Source organism: Oratosquilla oratoria, chromosome 30 (assembly GCF_046742065.1).
Source record: "Oratosquilla oratoria isolate Oo_2021 chromosome 30, ASM4674206v1, whole genome shotgun sequence".
Lineage (NCBI taxonomy): Eukaryota > Metazoa > Arthropoda > Malacostraca > Stomatopoda > Squillidae > Oratosquilla > Oratosquilla oratoria.
Window position 1 is genome coordinate 700,001 of NC_134806.1, and position 23,809 is coordinate 723,809.

Consider the following 23,809-nt stretch of genomic DNA (forward strand, 5'->3'; position numbering starts at 1 on the left):
AGGTTAAACAAATTGAGCAAATGTTTTTTATTGCTTGGGAGACACAAGACTGAGAGGAAGAGTGTGACATGTAGATGGTCTGAAAAGGGAAGCCATAAATAAACATTCCCCGAAGGTTAACAAGATCGTTTAAGGGAATCTTTTAAATTCACCACAAGAATCTGTCTGGGTCCTGGACGGATTTTGTCGTCGTGGAGGGGAGGAAGGCCTGGGAGTAGACAGAAGGAAGTGACGTCGGAGTTATGGAAGTAAAGTTAAAAAAGGAGGAGGTTCAAGTCAATAAAAGAAACGAAGTTTCAAAGAAAAAGTCATCAAAATGGCCGAAGAATGCGGGACAAGGAAAAGGAATGATGTATATTGTGTATATTGTGAGCAGATATATGAGTATTATGAGAGGTGCAGAAAAAGAGATAAGAAAACAAGGAATAATATACAATAAAAAAAAAGAGAGCGAAAAAATGACGAGCTGGGAATGAAAGAATATAGAACAAATTTTTGGAAAGTGGAACGAGAAAGGAGAAGCAAGGGATGAAGATATCAGAAGGAAAACGTCTACGAGCGAAGGGGATTAGTAAAAAAAAATCAAAGGAACAATTTAGGTATAATAATGGAAATTAGGCGAAAGAGAGACCAGAAGGAGTGGAAGGAATGTGGGAAGGAGAGAAGAAAACTAGAGAGAGAGAGAGAGAGAGAGAGAGAGAGAGAGAGAGAGAGAGAGAGAGAGAGAGAGAGAGAGAGAGAGAGAGAGAGAGAGAGAGAGGGAGAGAGAGGTTGAGAGAGAACTTGAGAGAGAGGGAAAGACATAGATAGATAGATAGATAGATAGATAGATAGATAGATAGATAGATAGATAGATAGATAGATAGATAGAGAGAGAGAGAGAGAGAGAGAGAGAGAGAGAGAGAGAGAGAGAGAGAGAGAGAGAGAGAGAGAGAGAGAGAGAGAGAGAGGGAGAGAGGAAGACATAAAAAATAGATAGATAGATAGATAGATAGATAGATAGATAGATAGATAGATAGATAGAAAGAGAGAGAGAGAGAGAGAGAGAGAGAGAGAGAGAGAGAGAGAGAGAGAGAGAGAGAGAGAGAGAGAGAGAGAGAGAGAGAGAGAGAGAGAAAGAGAAAGAGAAAGAGAAAGAGAAAGAGAAAGAGATATGACCATGTTAAAGAAAGAAAAATCACCAGGGCAAGGGTGAGAAGACTAACGGGAGAAATACCGGAAAGAAGAAGAAAGAAATCGATTATCATTTTTTAAAAAACATACGAAGCAAACAATAGTAACGCAAGAAATCTTGCGTAGTGCCCATTTCAAACAGGAGTACATAAGTCCAGTAGCTGAGTGTTCTTCATACCTACGACCTGCGGATACTGTCGCGCGTGGAACCAAGCTGACGCATTCGTTTTTTTTTTTTTTTTTTTTTCTTAGGGGCTTTAAATTCTATATGTGGACTTTGTCTTTCATTTGGCTGCAACATTTAGAACGCCGTTGTCGATCGGAACACCGGCAATGGAAAAAAATGTAGTATCTCTATTCTGTTGAGGTAGCCACTCAACACATGCCTGTCTCGCTTAAACCAGGCCAGCTCATACTTCACAGGATAAGAGGGAAAAAAATTGAGAAGTTTGAGCAAAGAAAATTATAGTCATCCCTTAAAAATATATAGTTTTCTACAATATAATTTTTAATTTTCTTTGTATATTAAAGAATGACTTTATGTTTTGGCATCGTATGTGCTGAATCACAGTCGTGTTCTCATGTTTATTTGTTCACAATTACCAGTACTGCATCAATACTTCTGGAACTTTCAGTTTCTACGTAATGATCAGTCTTTTAGTTTTCGTCTTGTTTATTCTGTTTTAGAATTTATCTCGGGTAATGGTGACAGTCTCGCACGATGCTGTATTTATATATTTTTTTTCTTTAGCAGATCTTAGGCAACCAACCATGACTTGTCAGTTGTCACTAGAGGAGGTAATTAGGAACATCGCTCAAGCTCCCTTGTACGACGACTTTCTTTCTTCAGTTGTAACCGACGAACGTGAAATATTGTCCAGATACGACATTGCATACTCGCGGAATGGTATTCAAATTATTTATGCACCATTTTGATTGAAATGCAGGTCACAGTCAATTATTTTTTCCGTTAACTTGCGTCAGCGAAGATAGAAAATATTTTATCTTATTCATTCGATGATTCGGGTTTAGGGATTGTCAGCTGCGTTTACCCTGGGCGCTGAAGGACACGCAAGAGATGCCAAATTTGCACCTGAATTTTGGCGGCTTTCCGTAGACGTAGAGATGATTCTAGAAGAATGTCTAGCAAATCGGAAAGAAATATATATATAAAATCGTAATGTGCCTGAATTTTTTTTTATAAAATTTTATTAAAAAACATATTGAGTAATGAAGATTATCTTTAATAAAACTCTACATGAAATAAAACAATCGTACTGAATAAATTTACGAGTTTTAATATTTTGGTGCTCCAAATTCAGGTTCTACCACAATCGGAGCTTGTTATGACCCTGTAGTTAATTATTGTTTTGCGTGCTGGCACCTCCCTTGAACAAAGTACATAGAGAAGACACTTCTATATCGGGAAATCACAAGGAACGTCAACAATGCGTGAGAATGTCGAGAATCTCAGGTGTCAGCGCGATTTGACGTCACGACTCTGAGTCAAGGTGTCATAACATCACCGATTTTGTTCCATGTGTTACGTGTCTCAATAGGAGTCCATACGATAAGAGATTGTTGTCATAGGTTTACAAAAACTAACCTCTCCCAGCTTCGTATACAGGGTCGAGGGATGTCTAAAGCATTTTTTTAATTGTGTTAAATAATTTAGACGGTTCTTGTATTGTTTATTTCTATATTTGGTATCCGTTTTGTTGCTCGTCGCTGTGCCCATATAACTGGGAGTTGGAGACCATACGGAAACACGTTCCGAATGTAGAATTAACTTTTTTTTTTTTTAATATATATATCGTGCTATCAGTCTTCGAATCTCATTTGTTTCCTTCGAGGCAGAACTGTAGAGGTGGGTGGTCCGATTCGAAAGTCCGATTATCCGATCAATCGGATTCGCCTTTTCGAATCGAATAATCGGACTAACCCCCGCCGAACGAATCGGATAATCGGACTGCTAGTTGCTATTTGCTATTAATCCAGGTCGATGTCGTCTTTGTATTTTTTTTCGGTAATCACTAATCACTAAATAAATAAATAAATAAATAAACAAATAAATAAAATAATCGGACTTCATTTTTTTTCCCGAATCGTGCCCACCTCTAATACCTTGTAGCCGTACTTGATATTATTTTCACATTTTTTAATGTGTTACAATAATTAACTTTTGCAATAGTTCCATACAAGAAATTAAAATTGAGATCTACCAAAGCACAAGAATTTTTTTTCCAATAGTTTTATTTTATCACCCGTTAGAAATTTCATCTTGGGATTCCTCCGTATACATGTCTCAAATGTGTGCTTTTCATCCGCTGCTATATCTCTGTTTATGTACAGTTATGTACAGGCTTGTTGGTTGGTGGTCATTTTAGATGCGAGGCAGCCAGTGGCCTAGTTGTTAGCTTTGTCATCACACCTGACAAAACATCTGTGCTCCCTCTCCATGAAGGCCAAACAGGTGTTTGTCCGTGCAGCGATGACCTCATCATCCCTTGTGAAGGTGGGAAATCCTCATAGTTTTCCCAGACGGTGATCTGGTAATGGAATAATGGCCAGAAATCTCCTGGTCTAATGTATCGATCACCCATATTATTTCGGACGTCTTCTTTGAAGATCATTAATTTCACTCCTTCCCTTTTTTTTTTTTTTTTTTTTTTTTTTAGGCTATCGACCTATAAGGTGGTCATTAAGCCTGGTGTGAATTTGTATAGTCTCGACGTTGATGTGTATACTTCTTCCCTTACCTGCCTGAAGGACAGGTTTTACAACGCTCAGGCTTCCTGGCGGTGCCAAAGAAGTCTGGAAGGGAGCGAGGACATCCCTCGACCTTGGGCGACGCCAAGGGTAGGGTGTGAATGTGGATCCAGAGAAATTGCCAGACCTGGGCGCGTTACCGCTGGGTATGTAGTGCGTTACTGCTAATGCGTTACCGAAAAATCTGGGGTGCATTGCCGTTAATACGTTACCGATTTCAATTTCCTTTTAGACTGATTTTAATGAAATAAAAACTTAAATGGAGAAGTATTTACTTCTTACGAATATTCTCAATAGAACAGTACCTAAACTACAACATTAATATTCCGTATTCTAAAACATAAAATAACCAGATTTGGGCACTTGCGTTCCTGCGTTACTAACGCACTACCTGTCCGATGGTAACTCGCCCAGCTCTGAGCATAGCGAGGGTATCTAGGCGTCTCAACCAATGTGTGCGTAACAGATTTTCCAGTTTGTGTCTTCTCAACCAAAGTTGGATTAGAATTGTAGTAATAATAATCCATTTACTAATCCATTTACTAATCATCATTCAGAAGGACTACCATAAGCAAAAATCAAAATACCCAGGTTAGGTCACCAGGACAACTGCTGTATATCTCAAAACCGTCACAGGCGTGTTGATGGATGATATTCTTACTTTCATGACCCACCATATTCCTAATACCGTGTGTTATTCAAAATAAATATAAAGATAAATCCCCTCAATACGGTAATAGTTGTATTTTACTGATAATGTTCTTATATGTGTATATCCATTTTTGGGGGCAATTGGAAATTCGGCACTGTAAAAAAAACGATAAATAAGGTAATAAAAGAATAAGCAAATACAATAAATGAATAAATAGATGAATAGAAAAATAATAGAAATAACTAAAATAAATAAATAAAAATAAGATACATATATATATATATATATATATATATATATATATATATATATACATATATATATATATATATATATATTATATATATTACATATATATATGGGGGAATATCAGATCATTTTTTGGTGGAAGGTAAGTTGAGAGTGGAGGATAGATGGAGAAGGAGGAAAGGGACAAAAGGTAGGGAGGTTCTTAGAGTGAACTCCTTGAATGAAAAGGAAAAGGAGAAGGAGTACGAAAAGAAGCTGAAGGAGGAGTGGGAGGGAGTAAAGGATAGAGCAGAGATGGGTGTGGAGGAGGAATGGGGATGGTTCAAGGAGGGAGTCTTAAAGTGTGCAAGGATGGTGTGTGGAACAAGAAGGACAGGGGGAAATAGAAGAAAGGGTAGTGAATGGTGGGATGAGGAAACAAAGAAGGTTGTAGAAGAGAAGAAGCGAGCATTCACAGATTGGTTACAAAAGAGGACAGGGGAGTCATATGAGAGGTACAAAGAAAAGAAAAGAGAAGTAAAGCAAAAGGTAAAGGAGGCAAAGAGGAGAGCAGATGTGAAATGGGGTAGGAGTATGACAGAAAATTTTGAAAGTAATAAAAAGATGTTTTGGAAAGAAATTAAGAGAGGAAGAGGAGGCGAATCAAGTAGGGAAGAAAAGGTAAAAGGTACAGATGGAGAGTTGATAATGGAAGAGATGGCAGTGAGGGGAAGATGGGCAGAATATTTTAGGGAGTTGCTAAATGTGAAGGAGGATAGGGAAGGAAAGATAGCTGCAGTGGGAAATACGAAGAAAATGAGAGTGATGAGTGAGGAGAACGGAGGAGAAATAAGGAAGGATGAGGTGAAGGCAGTTGTAAAGATGATGAAAGCAGGTAAGGCACCTGGTCTGGATGGATGTCATGCAGAATGTCTGAAAAAGGGAGGTTCAGTGATGGTGGACTGGTTGGTGAGATTATTTAATGTTTGCTGGAGAGAGGGTAAAGTACCGGAGGACTGGAGTAGTGCCTGTATAGTTCCTCTTTACAAGGGAAAAGGGGACAAGTGTGAATGTAGTAATTTCAGAGGGATTAGCCTGTTGAGTGTAGTAGGGAAGGCTTATGGGAGAATCTTAATTGAGAGGATTAGGAGAGGAACAGAAGGAGTAATTGGTGAGGAACAGTGTGGATTTAGGACGGGTAGAGGTTGTGTAGATCAGATCTTTGTGGTAAGACAGATATGTGAGAAAGCTATAGGAAAGGGGAAGGATATTTTTTGGGCTTTTATGGATCTGGAAAAGGCTTATGATAGGGTAGACAGAAAGGCACTGTGGGAGGTTATGCAGATTTATGGGATAGGAGGAAAGCTTTTGGGAGCTGTCAAGAGTTTTTATGTGAGTAGTAGAGCATGTGTTAGGATTGGAAATGGAGAGAGTGAGTGGTTTGAAGTAAAGGTGGGACTTCGTCAAGGATGCGTTATGTCGCCCTGGCTGTTCAACTTATACATGGATGGGGTGGTGCGAGAGGTGAATGCTAGGGTAGTGAGTCAGGGATTGGAGATGGTTAAAGAAAATGGAGAAAAGTGGGAGGTGAGCCAGCTGTTGTTTGCGGACGACACTGCGCTTGTGGCAGGGTCAGAGGAGGGATTGAGGAAGCTGGTGGCAGAGTTTGGGAGAGTATGTGATAGAAGAAAGCTAAAGATAAATGTGGGTAAAAGTAAGGTGATGAGATGTACAAGGGGTGAAAGTGGCAGTAGACTGGAAGTGAACATTAAGGGAGAGCGACTGGAGGAAGTGGATAGTTTTAGATACTTGGGTGCAAGTGTAGCAGGAAAAGGTGGAGTGAAGGTGGAGGTAGAATGTAGATTGAGAGAAGCGAGTAAATGCCTTGGTGGTTTAAAGAGTGTAATGAGAAATAGACATTTGGGAATGGATGCGAAGAGGAGACTGTATGAAGGAGTGATTGTGCCAACAGCACTGTATGGGGCAGAAACGTGGAACATAAGAGAAGAAGAGAGAAGGAGTTTGAATGTGTTTGAGATGAGGTGTCTGAGACGTATGGTGGGGGTTACTAGGCTAGATAGAGTGAGAAATGAGGAGGTGAGGAGGAGAACAGGGGTGAAAAAGGATTTGGGAGAGAGGGTTGATGAAAGAATATTAGGATGGTTTGGACACATGGAAAGAATGAGTGACGAAAGACTAGTAAAAGAGGTATGGAAGGCAGATGTGGAGGGAGTGAACATGAGGGGACGTCCTAGGATGAGGTGGATGGATGGGGTGACGGGGGCTTTGGGGAAGAGGGGAATGTCTGTTGAGGAAGGAAGGGAGAGGACGGAAGACAGAGGTGAGTGGAGAATGGTTGTATATGGATGATGTTGTGACTGCATGAGGAGGAATGGGCGGGGGGGTGGGGGGTGGGGTAGTATGTGTGAGTAAATTTTGACGCAGCCCGAAGGGATTTCTCCCCGTCCTCTCCTTATATGCAAAGGGGGACGGAGAGGGGGGGTCGCCGATTAAATGAAGCGGCCTTGCTGTGGATGTACTGTGTCTTGCGACACTGCTTCTGACCCAGGGCGGTGGGCAGGGTTCAGGGATGACCCGTCATCCAGGAGGTGCTCAGATGAGAGGAAGGGTGGGAGGGGTGTGGAGTGTATTTAGGGATGAAATGGGTGGGAGTGTTTTTATGCCTTTCCTTTTGTGGCTACCTCCCTTGGAAGGGGGAAAAAGCCTTGGTATATGTATGTATGTATATATATATATATATATATATATATATATATATATATATATATATATATATATATATATATATATATATATATATATATATATATATATATGCTGGGACATTGTGACAAGTTGATGAAGGTGGAAAAGAAGCCACGGGCCTAGTTCCGAGTTTCTAAGTCTGTTCATGACCGGTTTCGCTCTGAAGAAGCATAAAGTGAAACAGGTCAGAAATAAACTCAGAAACTCGGAACTAGACCCGTGACTTCTTTTTCCTCCTTCATCATATATATATATATATATATATATATATATATATATATATATATATATATATATATATATATATATATATATATATATATATATATATATATATATATATATATATATATATATATATATACTAGACAACACCGTGACCCGTTGGGTCAAATAAAATTTTAAATGATACGTTGTTCATAAAATGGTCAATAAAATCTTTATTAAGACAGTGCTCTTATATTTACAACATTCTTTGTACAATTTGAACGATTTAAAACCACTTTAATATTTCCCCTTTGCTTAATTCTACTCAGCGCAACATATAATTGTCCATGCTGTACCATAATGTATCTTTCTGTCTACCAAAGTATGCATTCATTCTGCTCTGGAAGTGTATCTTCAACCCATTGTTAACATGTCATATCACGATATTTCTAAAGCAGGTTATTATTAGCTTAAGACCTACCAGTTTTGTGCGGTTCTCGTGCTCTCTCAAATTAAAGTAAACTGGATACAGGCGTTCTCAAGAAATTAGATAAAGAGAGCCTCCTTAATTATGCTTATGTTATGTCACGTCTCGTCATCCCACTCCCAATCCCACTCCTACTCCCAATCCCACTCCCACTTATTATCATTCAAGGAGTCCCATGGGACTTGAGCGAGTATAATATAAATCACAGAAAATAAGTTTCTATATCAAATTGAGTATAATTTAGAGCTATTACCTCTATTCAGTAGACGAAGGCAGTGACTTGATTAATTATAAGAAGTGAAATGCAGAAGATTGTGACGTCATGTCGTCGTTGCTTGGAACACTACGCATCATATGATTCATACGGTTCGTAATATCTTAATAAACTCGTTATGCCTCATAGATGCTAATTCAGGAGTTGACTATACTTTTAGATACTGAATATGAACATTTTAAATGATACGTTGTTATAAGAAGTGAAATGCAGAAGATTGTGACGTCATGTCGTCGTTGCTTGGAACGCTAGGCATCATATGATGTGACGTCATATATCTTCTTCTGATTGGCTGGTCCTTAGTCGTGACGTCATATCTCTTCTTCTGGTCTCTTCTTCTGCTTGACTGGTCCTCAGTCGTGACGTCATATCTCTTCTTCTGATTGGCTGGTCCTCAGTCGTGACGTCATATCTCTTCTTCTGATTGGCTGGGTGACGGTTTCAAGCAAGCAAGATGACAAACAAGATTATCAGAATTTTATAAGTATATACTGTAGATATATATATATTCTGTTCCCTTCAGAATTGTTCTGCTTCCTCTCTCGCTTTTCTGTTACTTTGCTTTATGTATGTGTGTGGGTCGGATAGAAGATCTTCCATTTCACGTATGTAATCCACTTTATCAAGGATCACGATACCTCCACCTTTGTCAGCCGACGTGATCAAGATGTCACTGTTGCCTCGGAGTTCTTGAAGTGCTCGTGCGTATCTTCTGGGGATGGTAAGTCCGCTCTTTCGGGAGGCTAGGGAGCAACACAGTAACCCTACTTAAATCCATTTTCTAAATCACTGTCCTTCCAGTTGTAGTTCTTTTCAATATAGTCAATCGTGGTTTTGTGGTTAATGCCTGTGCTGAACTTCAAACCGAGGGATGGGGCTTCTTCCTGTGTTTCTGGAAGGCGCGAGCTGATTACCAACCTTTCTTCGATCAGTTTGACAGAAACACCGAAAGAAGCTCTATCACTCGGTTTGAAGTTCAGCACAGGCATTAACCATAAAACCATGGCTGACTATATTGAAAGGAACTACAACTGGAAGGACAGTGATTTAGAAAATGGATTTAAGCAGGGTCTTGTACTATGTTGCTCCCTAGCCTCCCGAAAGAGCGGACTTACCATCCCCAGAAGATACGCACGAGCACTTGAAGAACTCTAAGGCAACAGTGACATCTTGATCACGTCGGCTGACAAAGGTGGAGGTATCGTGATCCTTGATAAAGTGGATTACATACGTGAAATGGAAGATCTTCTATCCGACCCATACACATACATAGAGCAAAGTAACGGAGAAGCGAGATAGGAAGCAGAACACACACACACACACACACACACACACACACACACACACACACACACACACACACACACACACACAGACACACACACACACACACACACACACACACACAAACACACAAACACACACACACACACACACACACACACACACACACACACACACACACACACACACACACACAAATATATATATATATATATATATAAATCACGTAATTTTTTTTTTAATGGCACATCCAGTACTATCAACATCTTACCATAGTAACTGAAAATTCTCAGCAATTATGGTCCACGTTTGCCCAACAAAGTAAAGTTAATCATGTCCATTTGATGTCACATCTCAAAGACCATCGGAAGTCTTTCAAAGATGGCTTTTTCCTTGACGTGTCCGCCGTCACCGCCGCCTCAGGGGACAGGCTTATATGAACATAAGAATGAAGGAGACTACAAGAGACCATAAGGCCTACACTAGGCAGTTCCATGTCCATGACTACCTGTCATCCCCATCCATCAAATTGTCTAACCGTTTCCAGGCATACGTCGTCCTTATGTAGTCTCTGTCCTTGACGTTATTCCTGGCGTTCTGCTGATTTCCTCGTACTTCTTCGGTCTCACAATATTTCCCTGTTACTCCAGCTGACATATTAACAGTTTCCTTTGTGTCTAGAATTTATTCGTACTCAATTTGCTGATGTAGTGTGTTAGGAGTAGTCATCACGACCGGTCCACACTCCTTCGCCCCACCTCTTCTCGGCTTCTCACGACCTCACTGACCCATAAGTCGCCCCATGGGACATGCTCGCGTCTACCCAGCTGCGACGTGACCCCGAGCTTCCTTCAGACCCACGGGTGGGAAAAAGCCCCATTGAGGGAATCACTCGTGGGACCCCAGGATGGTTGACCAACGCTAGTGTCTGCCGCATGACCATCACAGAAAGCCTCCTTCAGGAAACACGGGCAGCTCACCAGCCTGAACCTCGAACAACCACGCGGCAGAATATTGGGTTCATGGGTTCATTGAGGAACGCCTACCCCCTGCCTTCGTGAGTCACCGGCGTCAGAATGTTTTGCCTCCGACTTCCCTCGCCTCACACTTGACCTCACGGCAATTAGGAGCACGGGTCATGACCTGCCCGTATATAGAAGGGATGGGCCAATGCCCGAAGATGCAGATAGTCTCGGAGAAGCATACGTGAGCATAGCTCGCTGCTTTTTGCTTTCTCGCTTCCTCCCCCACCTTTTGCTCCCTCGCAAGTAGATCGCCCGGAGACACTACTTGAAACACAGTCGTCATCTTCCTCGCCGTCTCGTTCCTCCTCACCCCCCCAACTGGCGCCTAACATTTCACTGTAAAATCAAACCAACTCTATCTCCGCCAGAGTTTGTCTTCAACCAGCCTAACTGGCTGCCCAATGTGGGTAGACTACCAGCCTATCATTTGGCGCCCAACGCGGAGCAAACTACCAGTCTAACATAGTCGTACCGAGCTCACTTGGTCATGAGTTCGATCCCTGTCCAGGTCTGAAAACAATCACCAAACTGCAAGTCGGTACCCCGCCTAGCTGGGCAAAGAGTTGGAGGTAAGACCATAACAGTAACCGATCGGGCCATATGTGAGTTATCATCCGGAAAGGTAATAGCTGACGATCACAAGTTCAACGTATGATCCAAGATCATAATGAATAACACACACACAAACACACGCACGCGCGTACACACACACACGCACGCGCGCGCACACACACACATACACACGCACGCGCGCACACACACACACACACACGCACACACACACACACACACACACACACACATATATATATATATATATATATATATATATATATATATACACACATATATCCTAAGGATATGTACCGATATAAAATATGCACTGTACATACATTCCATGCTAACGCTGCATATTCTGGATTGGAATTTGTTGTACTGTTGTATTGATACTTGTCCTACTTTATTCAGCTCTTGTGTCGCGTATTTATGGTTGATCGGTTATTTGCGGCGAAGGCCGAGGGATGGCGGTTCGAACCCTCCAACTGGCGAAGTTCAACCAAGGCAAGGTTAATTAAATTCCACGCTACTAAAAGTCTGTGAGGGGAACCGCCCTAGCCCTCCGATAGGGGAAGAGAGACTATGACATCATCATCGGAAAATTTCGCTGGTGGTACAATGCAGTGTTTGTATTTTCAATCAATAAGCATAGGTTTAATGGTATGTTTCATGAAGGAAATTTAGTTAACTATTTCGAGTGTATAATTAAACGCCGTTATTTGAAATGTTGTGATAATTGCATTTTGTAATTCACAACATACCGTTGACAACATGAAGAGACATGTAAAAGTTCGAGACACGAGGCATGTGACATGCATGAGTAAACGTTTTTTCCAAACCTCCCTCCTATTTTACCACGAAAGTAACGTATTTTATTTTGCTGTCACTTCCTTGATTATACAAATATTATGATAGTACTTTAAGTCATAACAATGCTAAATCCTCAAACTATGGCTATCTTATATTCAAAACATTTTGTCACCACTTGTTTCAATGTACGCGTCGGCTGCTCTCTTTCTGTCATCTGAATTTCGTTTGTTAGTCAGATACAGATCTTAAGTTGTTTTAGTAAAAATAATCTACACAACTATGAAAATTTTAGAAGCAAATATTAAGTTATTTGAATTTTATTATTGGTTCAGCTGAAAGGAGCAATTTATTTGTAACCAATAGTACAATAATAACATTGTATGAATAGATTTTATTTTGATCGTCGTAACTAGTAGTCCAATATGGCGCAAGAGTATCAATACTTCTATGAAGATGAGGTTTATATATTTAACAAAAAAGGACACTTAGAATTAGGTATGGTACTTGAAAATGCAGAATTTGTGTCAAGTGATGAAGATTCTGATATAGAGGAGGAGGAAAAAGTGAAGAAAGGTTACATACGTGTGGCATGGTACCCGAAAGGAGAGGAGCAGGTCCTAGCGGAAAGAAAGGTACGAATTTATTTTCATTTCAGCATTGTGTAGGCTTTCTGTCACTTTGTCAGTCTTACAGCAATGACATAAAACTTGTATCATTAATTGTACGAAGGCGGCTGTGCCAGTGAAAGGTGTTTTGTCAATTATGCTTTGTGTGGGCGCACGGAATTTGAGAATAGATTAATTCATTGACCCCCAACGTTTTACGGACCATATATGACGTGAATTTTACTATTGCAATTATAATTAGGTATCAAGTATGTGGTCACATGAAGAAAGTGGTTAGTAAGGTCATAAAGTAGAGGAAAACAGAATGGCTGGATGGAATCTATACCAGAGGTTACTGTACTTATTTGACTGACCACATTTCCAGCTAAATTATCCACTATGACTATCCTAACAACGGTACTGTGATATTGACATTTTCATGATTGTCATTGTGGAATTTTGTTGAGAAAGCATTAGGGATGTAGGACGCCATGTCATTCTGGATGCTGCATCACAACACAGGTAGATGCCATATCCATTGTTACTGTAGGTTCTACCAAAAAGTAATAAAAACAAAGACAGATAAATGCTGTTATTAAGTTCAAAATGACCAACAAAATATGATTGAGATGGTGTCAATAGAGATATTTGGAAAATGTGTATACATTGTTGATGAGTTCTATTGATTCCAAGTTATTTAATCTAGGAATAATTTTGAGTTATCTGTAGGTTGTCAACAAGTGGTATTACTGATACAGTAAATGTGTCCACAAAAGTACTGGTGGCCAGTTTTAGTATAGTTACATCATTTGAGATAAGTGACCAAAATTGAAGAATGAAGAGGTGAAAGATATAAAAAGTGTCATGCTATAGGATATTTGGGTTCTGTTCATGTTACATGCAAATATATTTTTAAATTCCTTTACATTTTTGTATATGAAATTTATTTTTTCTATGGAATGTTTAGGTTAGAAGCTGTTGGTTAATTTAGGTTTCATGTGAAATATCTGTGCTAGTATGCTACTGGAATTTTATCAATTTTTGAATTTTATCAACTTTTGCAAAGGTGCTTCTATTGAAGGCATGTGGTCTGGGTATTATATTAGAAGTGCGCAACTAAGTGATATATCAATAAATAATTAATTATTAATTTTTTAAATTAAGATACATCAATGCAATATCTGGTATTCTTTAAAAAAAAAATGCTAAAATGTACACCTCATAGAAGGTAAGGTTAGGTTAGGTAAAGGAAAGTAAGGTTAGGTTTGGTCTGATCTGGTCAGGTTAGGTTATGTAAGGTTTGGTAGGTTAGGTGAAGTTCCACAAAACATGATTTTTCCTTGCATTTTTTGTGTTTCATTCAAATTTCACCCCTAATTTGTGATTCCCAACCTAAAAACCCCACTCTCCCATTGCCTCCCAATTAATTATTGTAGAGGTAATGGGGTAAGGGCAAAAAAGTAGTCTCTGCCAAATTTGAATGAAAAAATATAGGAATAACCATGCCATATATATGGAAAAATACCTTAGTTGTGCACTTCTAAAAATTTACTGTGATATGTTATGTTTAGACCATTTTCTAGATATACATCTGTAATTAAATAATATATGTGCTTGAAAAAAGAAATCTTTGAACTTGATAATCTCAGTCTAGTTCAGTATTGTCAAAACTTATTTGCCAGATGTTACCATAATTCTCCCACAAAGCTTATTATCATTATTATTTGATTGTTGTTAGTATCAGTATTATTATTAATGGTATTGTTATTATTATAATGCTTATTTTCTGTGTGTATCATTGCTTTTTTTTTTATTTGTTTATTTTTTTATTATTATTTTGTTCTGAGCTACATTTAATTAGGTTCATAATACACTTGATGGTTTTATTTAGTGGCCCAGTAGTGTCCAAAAATGCACTTGTCATTTTACAGATAAAGTTTTAGGGATTGGTATGTAGTGTTGGATAGATGACTCATCACTACCCCACCCAAAACCCCTCCTCTTAACATGGAACTAATTACTGTAAGGTTACAGATGAAGGATTGTCTTTAAAAGCTTGACTTTATTTAAACAATGTAGCCATACCATAGTTACATAATTTTTTTTCATAGCCATTATAAATAACAAAAGAAAAAAATCATACATCATGGGGGATTCTTGTAGAGAAATAGGTTTGAAATCTCAAACATTCACTTTAGTGGCTGCATAATTAAATGCAGATGGATATGGAGTTGGCACTAAGTCTCAGGACTGTGCCAAGAATCTCTGTCAACTTAAGCAAAGATTCCTCCTCCTTTAGGAGAGCTGACAGCTGGTGACTACTTCTTTCATACTGCTTTCAGTCCATGACATAGAAACAGGCCCACACTAATGTAACACAGAGAGCAGTTCACAGTTTCTTACCAGAGAAATCAATGGGTGGGCTCAAGAATTGTTGTAAGCCGCTGTGGGTTTCCAGTCAGTGAAACTTGAGATAACAGTTGTTATTATAGTATATAGTTGATGTTTACTCTGTCATTACTTCTGGACACCTCTACAGGCCAGAGGCTTGTAGCATTATTCTTTGTTTAAGAGACAATTTCATTCCTACAGGAATGCCAAGCCACATTTTAGGTTTAATTATCCCTTGTTTCTGCTGTTCATTGTAAGTCTTTTGTACTATTCCTAGGACATCACCTCTTATGTTCTCATACTCCTGTGGTAATGATAATTGTTGCTTTGTTTCACTGAGTGGCAAATCAGATATCCCAAGAATTGTGGCAATGGTCCTCAGGTCCTCCCACAGATCTCTCTGGGAAGAAACTTTAGACTGTTGTTTGTGCTGTATTTGTGTTGGAGTGTTTCAGTGTCACCAGCTGAAAGTAATAGGACGAAAGGAACAGTTGCCAGTTGTCAGTTCTCCCTGTGTGAAAAGGTACAAGAAATACAGTTGAAGTTAAAAGAGAGAGATCTTGGGTCAGAGACCAAGTGTTAGCCCCTCAGGGCTGCACCACTTGATGGAAGTGAGGTGGGTTGATGGTTTTTGAAAGTGGGTTGCAGCTCTGGTGATAGCCTCCTTGTAGGACATGGAGGTATCTAACACTGGCCATGTTCCTGTGGCAGGAGGATGGGAATGCACTTCATAAAAGGCATATAAATGAAATGGAGTGAGGTACTGGTGATCCCCTTCCTATACTTTTCATCATGAAGTCATGCTTTGATTCAGCCACCACTTGTTACAGTGTGGAAAACGTCATTAATAGATATGCATTTACTTATAGCTGTAGTATACAGAAGAGCTGAGGTCGTGGATCCCGTCCCATTTTCTCTGTGTATTATTCTGAGCTTTAGATTAATTTGTGGTTTAAACTTGGATCATATCATCAAAGCTAATCTAGGAGCTGACACATCTGTATGGGAAACTGTTTCTTGACATCCTTCAGATGTAATTTTTCATTTCGTTCTACATCATAACACCCTCCTGTTTCAACCCATGAATTCTCTCAGTTTTGTCTACTTGCATAAGTGACTGAACACTGATCGTGTTGCCTCTTTCACTTCTCTCTTAATGATAGCAGATCCAGTGGTTCTAGTCTCTTCTTGTATGGTTTATCTTCCTGGGTGGGAACCAGATTGGTTGTTGTTCCTTGTATTTTCTCAGTCTTGCTAATATTCTTCATTTTGTGAGGCCATATACCACCACAGCATATGCTGATGTTGGGTGGATTAGGCATTCCATGATGTTTTTTCATCATCTCTTTACGTGTGTAGTGGAAAGCCACTTTTATATTCACCAGCAGTATGTGTTTTACCCACTTCTGCAGACACACTTGTTGGGCAAGAAGTTATCCATGAGCAACACACTCAGATCATCCTGTTTTATTTTTTATAATTTTCTTGCTTCCCATTGAGAAAGTCATTGATGTATTCCTTGAGCTTTTACCTATTTCATTTTTTTTTTGCATTGAACTTAATTTCCATATTTGGCTCCATGTATATATGTAACCAGTATAATACCACACTGTAACCATTACACATTTTTTGAACACACACTGGTTACACCATCCATGCTTGCCACACCCAAGAGCCAATGGACTGTTGCATAAACAGCATTACCCACTTAGATTGCAAAACACTTGGTGGTGTGATGTTGCAACTCTAGATACTTGATATTACCAACTGCTAAAATACCCACGTGTATCCACACACATATATTATACACGTACTACAAAATAGGATTTAAGAACCATACCACAAACTACTCCCACCTTCAATGCCAATGTAATGTACATGCATAAATTCCATACAGCAACCCTGTATGGAAATGCATGGTTCTATGATCCAAAGTCAGTTCTTACAGAGGAGCACACCAGACTTGTATCTATTTAAGTCATTTTGTAATAGTGTGCAGCCTTCTTCATATTTTAGTCCTTTAATGATCTTTACATCATTTGCAAATGTACATATTGGTGTAACCTGTCCCACCTTCCAATTTGTCATTTATGTAAATCAAAAATACCATGGGTGTTTGTATTGACCCTTGTGGGACTTTTCAAGTCACTGATCTCCATCTTGATATCCCATCCTTTACCATTCACTACTGTTCTCACATACTCGTCTTTCAAGAAATCCTGCATCCAGTCCAATATCTTACCTCATAGTCATCCACTGTGTTCCAGTTTCTGTAATAGCCAGTTGTGAAGTACTTTGTTGAAGGCTTTCTTGAGAACCAAGGACACGGTCCACTCATTTCTTCTCCACTTGCACCACATCAATTGCCCTTGAGTAAAATCTGAATTTGGACACTGAATTGAAAATCTACCAAAATTTTCATTTCTTAAAGGTGTGTGTGCAACCTATATTTTCCAATTCTCTCACATTCCTGTGCTATTATGCTGGTCAGTAGTTCAGTGGGGGGACCTTACTTCCTCTTTGATGAAACTGGTACCACATCAACACTTTTCCACTTTGGTGCAGTACTGTCACTTCCTTTAAGGAACGCACAACTAAATTATCATTTTGTCTACTTGTTCTCTGGATTTTTTAGATATCCAGTTTGTGATCTTGTCAAACCCTGGAGCTTTTCTGTCATTGTTTCCAATACTTTGCATACTTCCTTCACTTCCATGTTTCTATCTTCTTTTCCCAACAATATTGTCCACAGTTTTCCTATACAGTCATTTTCCTTAGTGAAAATAGATGAGGAACTTTGATTATTTTTTTTTTTTTTTTTTTTTTTTTTCCCAGTTGAGTTGGCCTCTCAATAGATCTCTTCTCCCACTAGGAACTTGGAGTTTCTTTCCATGTGACTCAATTTAGGTTCAGTTTTGCATTTATCAGTAATGCTCTTTTTAGATTTTTTCTTCTTCCCCATGGAATTTTATGTAGATATATCTACAGCTCTTTTTGTATTATTCCTTTGCTTTATTGTTTCATCTTCCTTCATTTTCTCTACATCACATTTCTGGCTGTTTTTATTCATTCAGATTTTCTTTTCCAAAATCAATCCTTTATTTGGTTCTTGTTTCCACTAGTCCTTGGCACATGCTCCTTCAAACCCGAGTTGCCGAGGTTTGGAAAGATCTCCCATTTCTTTTCTTTTTCATTAGTATTCATGGGTTCCTTCCAGTGTTCTTCTTCAATACCATTACTCAAACTTGAAAAATTTGTCCTAAAATTCCTTGGCTCTATGCCTCTATTTGCCATCTGAGATTCAAGTGCTACATAATATATGAGGCATATGAGTTTTAAGGCAATAATAATGAATGCACTGATGGTGTAATCAGAAGCATGCTGATCTCGCATTTGCTTAATTGCGGATTAAAATCGTGCACTCCTCTCCAGTTCCCAGCAGTGATTTTAACTGCCTCAACATTCTAAGTACGTAGGGCAGAGATGACGGCATCTGCCAAGGCTACAAGCTTCCTGGTATAAGCTCCTGGCCTTAATGTTGGATTCTTTGGTAGGCTGCAATTTCAGTCTCACTGGAATCTACCCTTATTTGTGAGACTTCTATCCACTGGGCTCTTGTGTTCTCCATTGCAATATTAACCTCTTCGATACAAGTCAAATTCTCGTGCACAGCGTTGGATGCTTGAGGTACGATAATTGACGCATCACAATACCCATGTTATAAAATATAAAGTGACTGCTGTATTACTCATTCTCTTTTACTGAGTAATAATAAACACGGAAATGTGATCAAGCCAGTACACAGAATTCGGGGGTTACTCAACTACAATGACAAAATAAATATAAACATGATGCCACCACTGGCATCCTTGCATACCCATTCATGCCTCATGACGCCGATAAAGGTGTCATCATAAGGAAGAAGTTAACAGGAAGTTGTCCTGGGAGTTGTCATGACTTCTCAGTCCTCCCACTTCTTACAATAAGCCTTCCTGTTCTGTCCTCACCGAGGAGCTTCCAGATTTTTGTTCTTTTCTTCCTCAGTAGCTCATGGGAGACTTTTTGTGTCGCTGTCTGGAAAGAATGAGTACAGGACAGTGTATTACAAGGTGCTCTTTTTATTTATTAATAACCAGGCTGATTCTGTATTCTTAGTGGTTCATTAATGCAGAATGGTGACTTGAAGACACGCTCATGCCTCTCTCACTTGTCTTTGGCTGATTTTGCTGGCGGATTATTTCTGGTGAATTTGATCAATTGCTGGCTTGGAATTTGGCAGTCTATTGTGGCATGCATGTCTTCTGATGTGATTGTGTAAGTGTTTTTGTACAGACTTATTGTCAAGTACTGGGGGTAGGTTATTGTAGAAGTTTGATTAGAGTCTCTCTCTCTCTCTCTCTCTCTCTCTCTCTCTCTCTCTCTCTCTCCTCTCACTCTCACTCTCACTCTCTCTCTCATTAGACTTGAGCTAATATTCCTGCACACCTTTTCTCATAAGGATAAGTGGGAATATGCCATAACCACACCCTCCCTCTTCTTCCTCCACTTTATGAAGACCATTGGCAACTTCTCAGGGGCTGTGGGTTTCTTCAGTCGGCGAAACTCAAGGCAATAGTTTGGTATTAAAGTATTGTAAGCATTTTCCGACACACCGTTTTATCACTTATCTTTGTCTTGATACTCATGCAGGTTGGCCTAGCAGACCGATCGTTGATGCCAGGTGATGTGGTGCGACGTCTTATACGAGGGAAGGACACTCAGCGCGGTTACTGCCGGCAGGTCCATGTCACGGCATCAGTTCAGGTGGTTGGTACGAAACACGTGATCCTGAACGTCAATAGCAATGATCTCACCCCACTTGAGGTAGGTTGGAAAAGAATCAAGATTGGATTATACGTTTATTTCATTTGTCCAATATTCCCTCTTGAAGGGTACTTGAGCAGGTACATAATTTTTTTAATTCTTATATAGATGGAATGTAATATTAAGAAGTAGTGGGGGTAGACCAGATAGTTCCTGCTGTGGAGATGCTATGTCTTCTTGCATTGCCTCCAACCTGTGCATTTGATTGGATACAGGGATGACCCTTCATCCGTGAGTATCTAAGGAGGGAGTGATAATAATAGATTTTTGGATGTGTGAGGGATGGACTACTCAGTCTCCCACTTATAGGAGGGGAAAAGGCTTTTTGATGTGTGTGTGCATATATATATATATAATGTGTATATATACTGTATATATGTATATAATATATATATATATATATATACATATGTGTGTGTGTGTATATATATTAACAACCGCAATGCACGTTAATTCTAAGCCATCAAAGGCCAGCATGCTGAAATTGAAATATGGTACTGCCCAGGACTCGAACCTGGCATCCTCATGACAAGTGCGACAGTGATTTCCAACTGTCACACTTGTCATGAGGATGCCGGGTTTGAGTCCTGGGCAGTACCATATTTCAATTTCAGCATGCTGGCCTTTGATGGCTTAGAATTAAATTGCATTGTGGTTGTTAAAATGTATCTCTAATCACTGGGACCCATTTAGTGTTGTACACACACACACATATATATATATATAGGGGAATGTCTGTTAAGGAAGGACAGGAGAGGACAGAAGACAGGGGTGAGTGGAGAATGGTTGTATATGGATGATGTTGTGATTGCATGAGGTGGAATGGGCGGGTGGATGGGGGGTGAGGTAGTATGTGTGAGCAAAATTTGACGCAGCCCGAAGGGATTTCTCCCCGTCCTCTCATTTTATGCAATGGGGGGACGGAGAGGGGGGGGTCGCCGATTTAATGAAGCGGCCTTGCTGTAGATGTGCTGTGTCTTGCGACACTGCTTCTGACCCAGGGCAGTGGACAAGGTGCAGGGATGACCCGTCATTCAGGAGGTGCTAAGAGAAGAGGGAGGGTGGAGGGGTGTGGAGTGTATTCAGGGATGGAATGGGTGGGAATGATTTTATACCTTTTTCTTTTTGGCTACCCCCCTTGTAAGGGGGAAAAAGCCTTGGTATATGTATGTATGTATGTATGTATATATATATATATATATATATAATATGCAAAGTAGACCACTTGGAAAAAGAAACTAACGAAGCATAGCGCTTTCGTATATTACATCTTCAGTGTTCTTATTAGCATATATATATATATATATATATATATATATATATATATATCTGCATGTCTGTGTGTATGTATAATTTATACTCATGTGTAATATCTTGTCCTCAGGAATTCACTACTGACATAGCTGTAGCCCTTGATTCGTGGGTTGGGATGGTGAGCATGGTCAAGTGTCGCCTAATTGTGGTTTGCCAGGATGGATCGCGCTGCATTATGTCAGACCAAGAAGCGTTGGACTTGGACGAACTACGAGACACACGCGACAGGGTTAGAGTGGTAACTGATTGGGCAGCTTGTGGTAACAAAATTGCTTTTGCTAGTCCGTGCTCTGTGAATTGTATATATTATGTTATTTTCTGGTTATTGTACACTTATTTTGTTGCAATGACAGGATATGAATATCATTGCTGTTACATTGTAGTTTTACTTAAAAATTCCATTATTATTATGTAGACATTCCTGATTAATTGGAATTCATACAGTAGCTTTGTTTTATGCATGGTGCCCTTACTTTGTGAACTCTTGATGTATTTTGAAAGATTGTTGGCCTTTTTTTATGCCATATGTTCCTGGTCACCTTAGTTTAATGGAAGAATTTTGTAAAATTGTCTTGTTTGTGCTTTGAAGTAGATTAACCTGACATCAAACATTGAAGCTTTACATATTTTATTTTGGCTGTAGTTGGAGGATTTCGGTTAAAATTGGGGCAGCCCTTTATTCAGTGAAATTATAGATGTTGATTGATTTATTATTATTATTTTGAAAATAAAAAGATGTTTTGGAAGGAAATCAGGAGAGGAAGGGGAGGCGAATCAAGTAGAGAAGAAAAGGTAAAAGGTGCTGATGGAGAGATGATAATGGAAGAGCCAGCAGTAAGAGGAACAAGGGCAGAGAATTTTAGGGAGTTGCTAAATGTGAAGCAGGATAGGGAGGGAATGGTGGTTGCAGTGGGAGGCGCTAAGAAAATGGCAATGATGAATGAAGAAAATGGGAGGGAAATAAAAGATGAGGTGAAAGCAGTTATTCAAATGATGAGAGCAAGCAAGGCACCTGAGTTAGAGGGGTGTCATGCAAAGTGTCTAAAAAAAGGGAGGTACAGTGATGGTGGACTGACAGCTAAAGTTGTTTAATGTTTGTCTAAAAGAGGGTAGAGTCCCGGAGGACTGGAGGAGTGCCTGTATAGTTCCACTTGACAAGGGAAAAAGTGGTAAGTGTGAGTGTAGTTGTTTCAGAGGGATCGCTTTGTGGAGTGTAGTTGGGAAGGCTTATGAGAAGGTTTTGATTGAGAAGATTAGAAGAGGAACAGAAGGAGTAATTGGTGAGAAACAGTGTGGGTTAAGGGAAGGTAGGAGTTGTGTGGATCAAATTTTTGTGGTGAAACAGATGTGTGAGAAAGCTTTAGCAAAAGGCAAGATGATTTTTGGTAAGGATGATATTTTTTGGCTACCTCCCATGTAAGGGGGAAAAGCCTGTTGTATGTATGTAAGAATGATTTTTTTAACCTTTATGGATTTGGAAATGGTTTATGACAGGGTTGATAGGAAGGCACTGGGAGGTTTTGCAGATATCGCTTGTTTGCGAAAACGTCGTCATAACTCAAAAAACTGAAATTTGAGTTATCTATACAGACATATTCATCTTCAAACACGGATTTTTTTGGTAATAGTGTCATATCTGTAGCTCAAAAATTGACCGCTAGGGAGTGCTAAATGTCCCAACGACATAACCTTACATGTTCCAACATGTTCCAACAAATATTTTAGACTTAGTAAAGATTATGATTGTTTCAATGGTGTTTGAGGGCTTTTTATAATATTGAGAGCGTTTTGAAACTTTAAAATGCCTCTCCTGAAAAATTCGATATTTTGAGTTATGACGACGTTTTTGCAAACAAGCGATATATGGGATTGGAGGAAAGCTGTTAAGGGGGTACGCGACACCTGGGGGGGGGTGAATTTGGTCAAGATATGGCATTTTTCAAAACTGTGTTCAAAATGTTCGTATACCACTTAGAAATAAATCCCGACAAATAATTTTCCAGCCGCGCGCAATTTAAAGGTCCTGGGTGAGGTTTAAAGGGACAGATTTAAAGGCGCAACCCACACTAGAGGGAGGCGTGCCACTTAGGACCTTCAGGCGCAGCGAATAATGTTGAAATTTGATTGAATTTACACTCGCCCAGTGTATCAATGGCCAATACGATTGTGGAGGGAAAGGGAGGAAGGTGGAGGGAGAATATTTCGCCAACTTTGTGCGAAACGAAGCGTTAGTTCCCGGCTAGCTCTGAAAAGGGAAGTACGCATGTCTCATGAGCTCTCATTGCAATCTATTACTTTAGCTAGTACATATTACTCTTTAGTACAGTCATCATGGGTAGCAAAAAGAACAAAAGAACATCACAATGACAAAAAACAGCAGTTAAAGATGGCAAGCAGTCAAAG

General features: G+C 39.5%; 1 protein-coding gene across 4 annotated transcripts in view; it reads left to right on the forward strand.

Annotated features, from left to right (window-relative positions):
* Positions 1-12,629: 12,629 nt before the first annotated feature.
* Positions 12,630-23,809, forward strand: part of LOC143040965 ((E3-independent) E2 ubiquitin-conjugating enzyme) — a 68,278-nt gene continuing 57,098 nt past the window's right edge. For 2 of the 4 annotated variants that reach the window (XM_076212400.1, XM_076212404.1), the window contains exons 1-3: positions 12,631-12,865; positions 19,919-20,092; positions 21,477-21,644. In XM_076212400.1, coding sequence (XP_076068515.1) covers positions 12,656-12,865; positions 19,919-20,092; positions 21,477-21,644 — 552 coding nt within the window. In that variant the 5' untranslated portion in view covers positions 12,631-12,655. Of the gene's footprint in view, positions 12,866-19,918; positions 20,093-21,476; positions 21,645-23,809 lie in introns of all 4 variants that reach the window. The other 2 variants (XM_076212403.1, XM_076212401.1) reach the window with 2 other exon arrangements.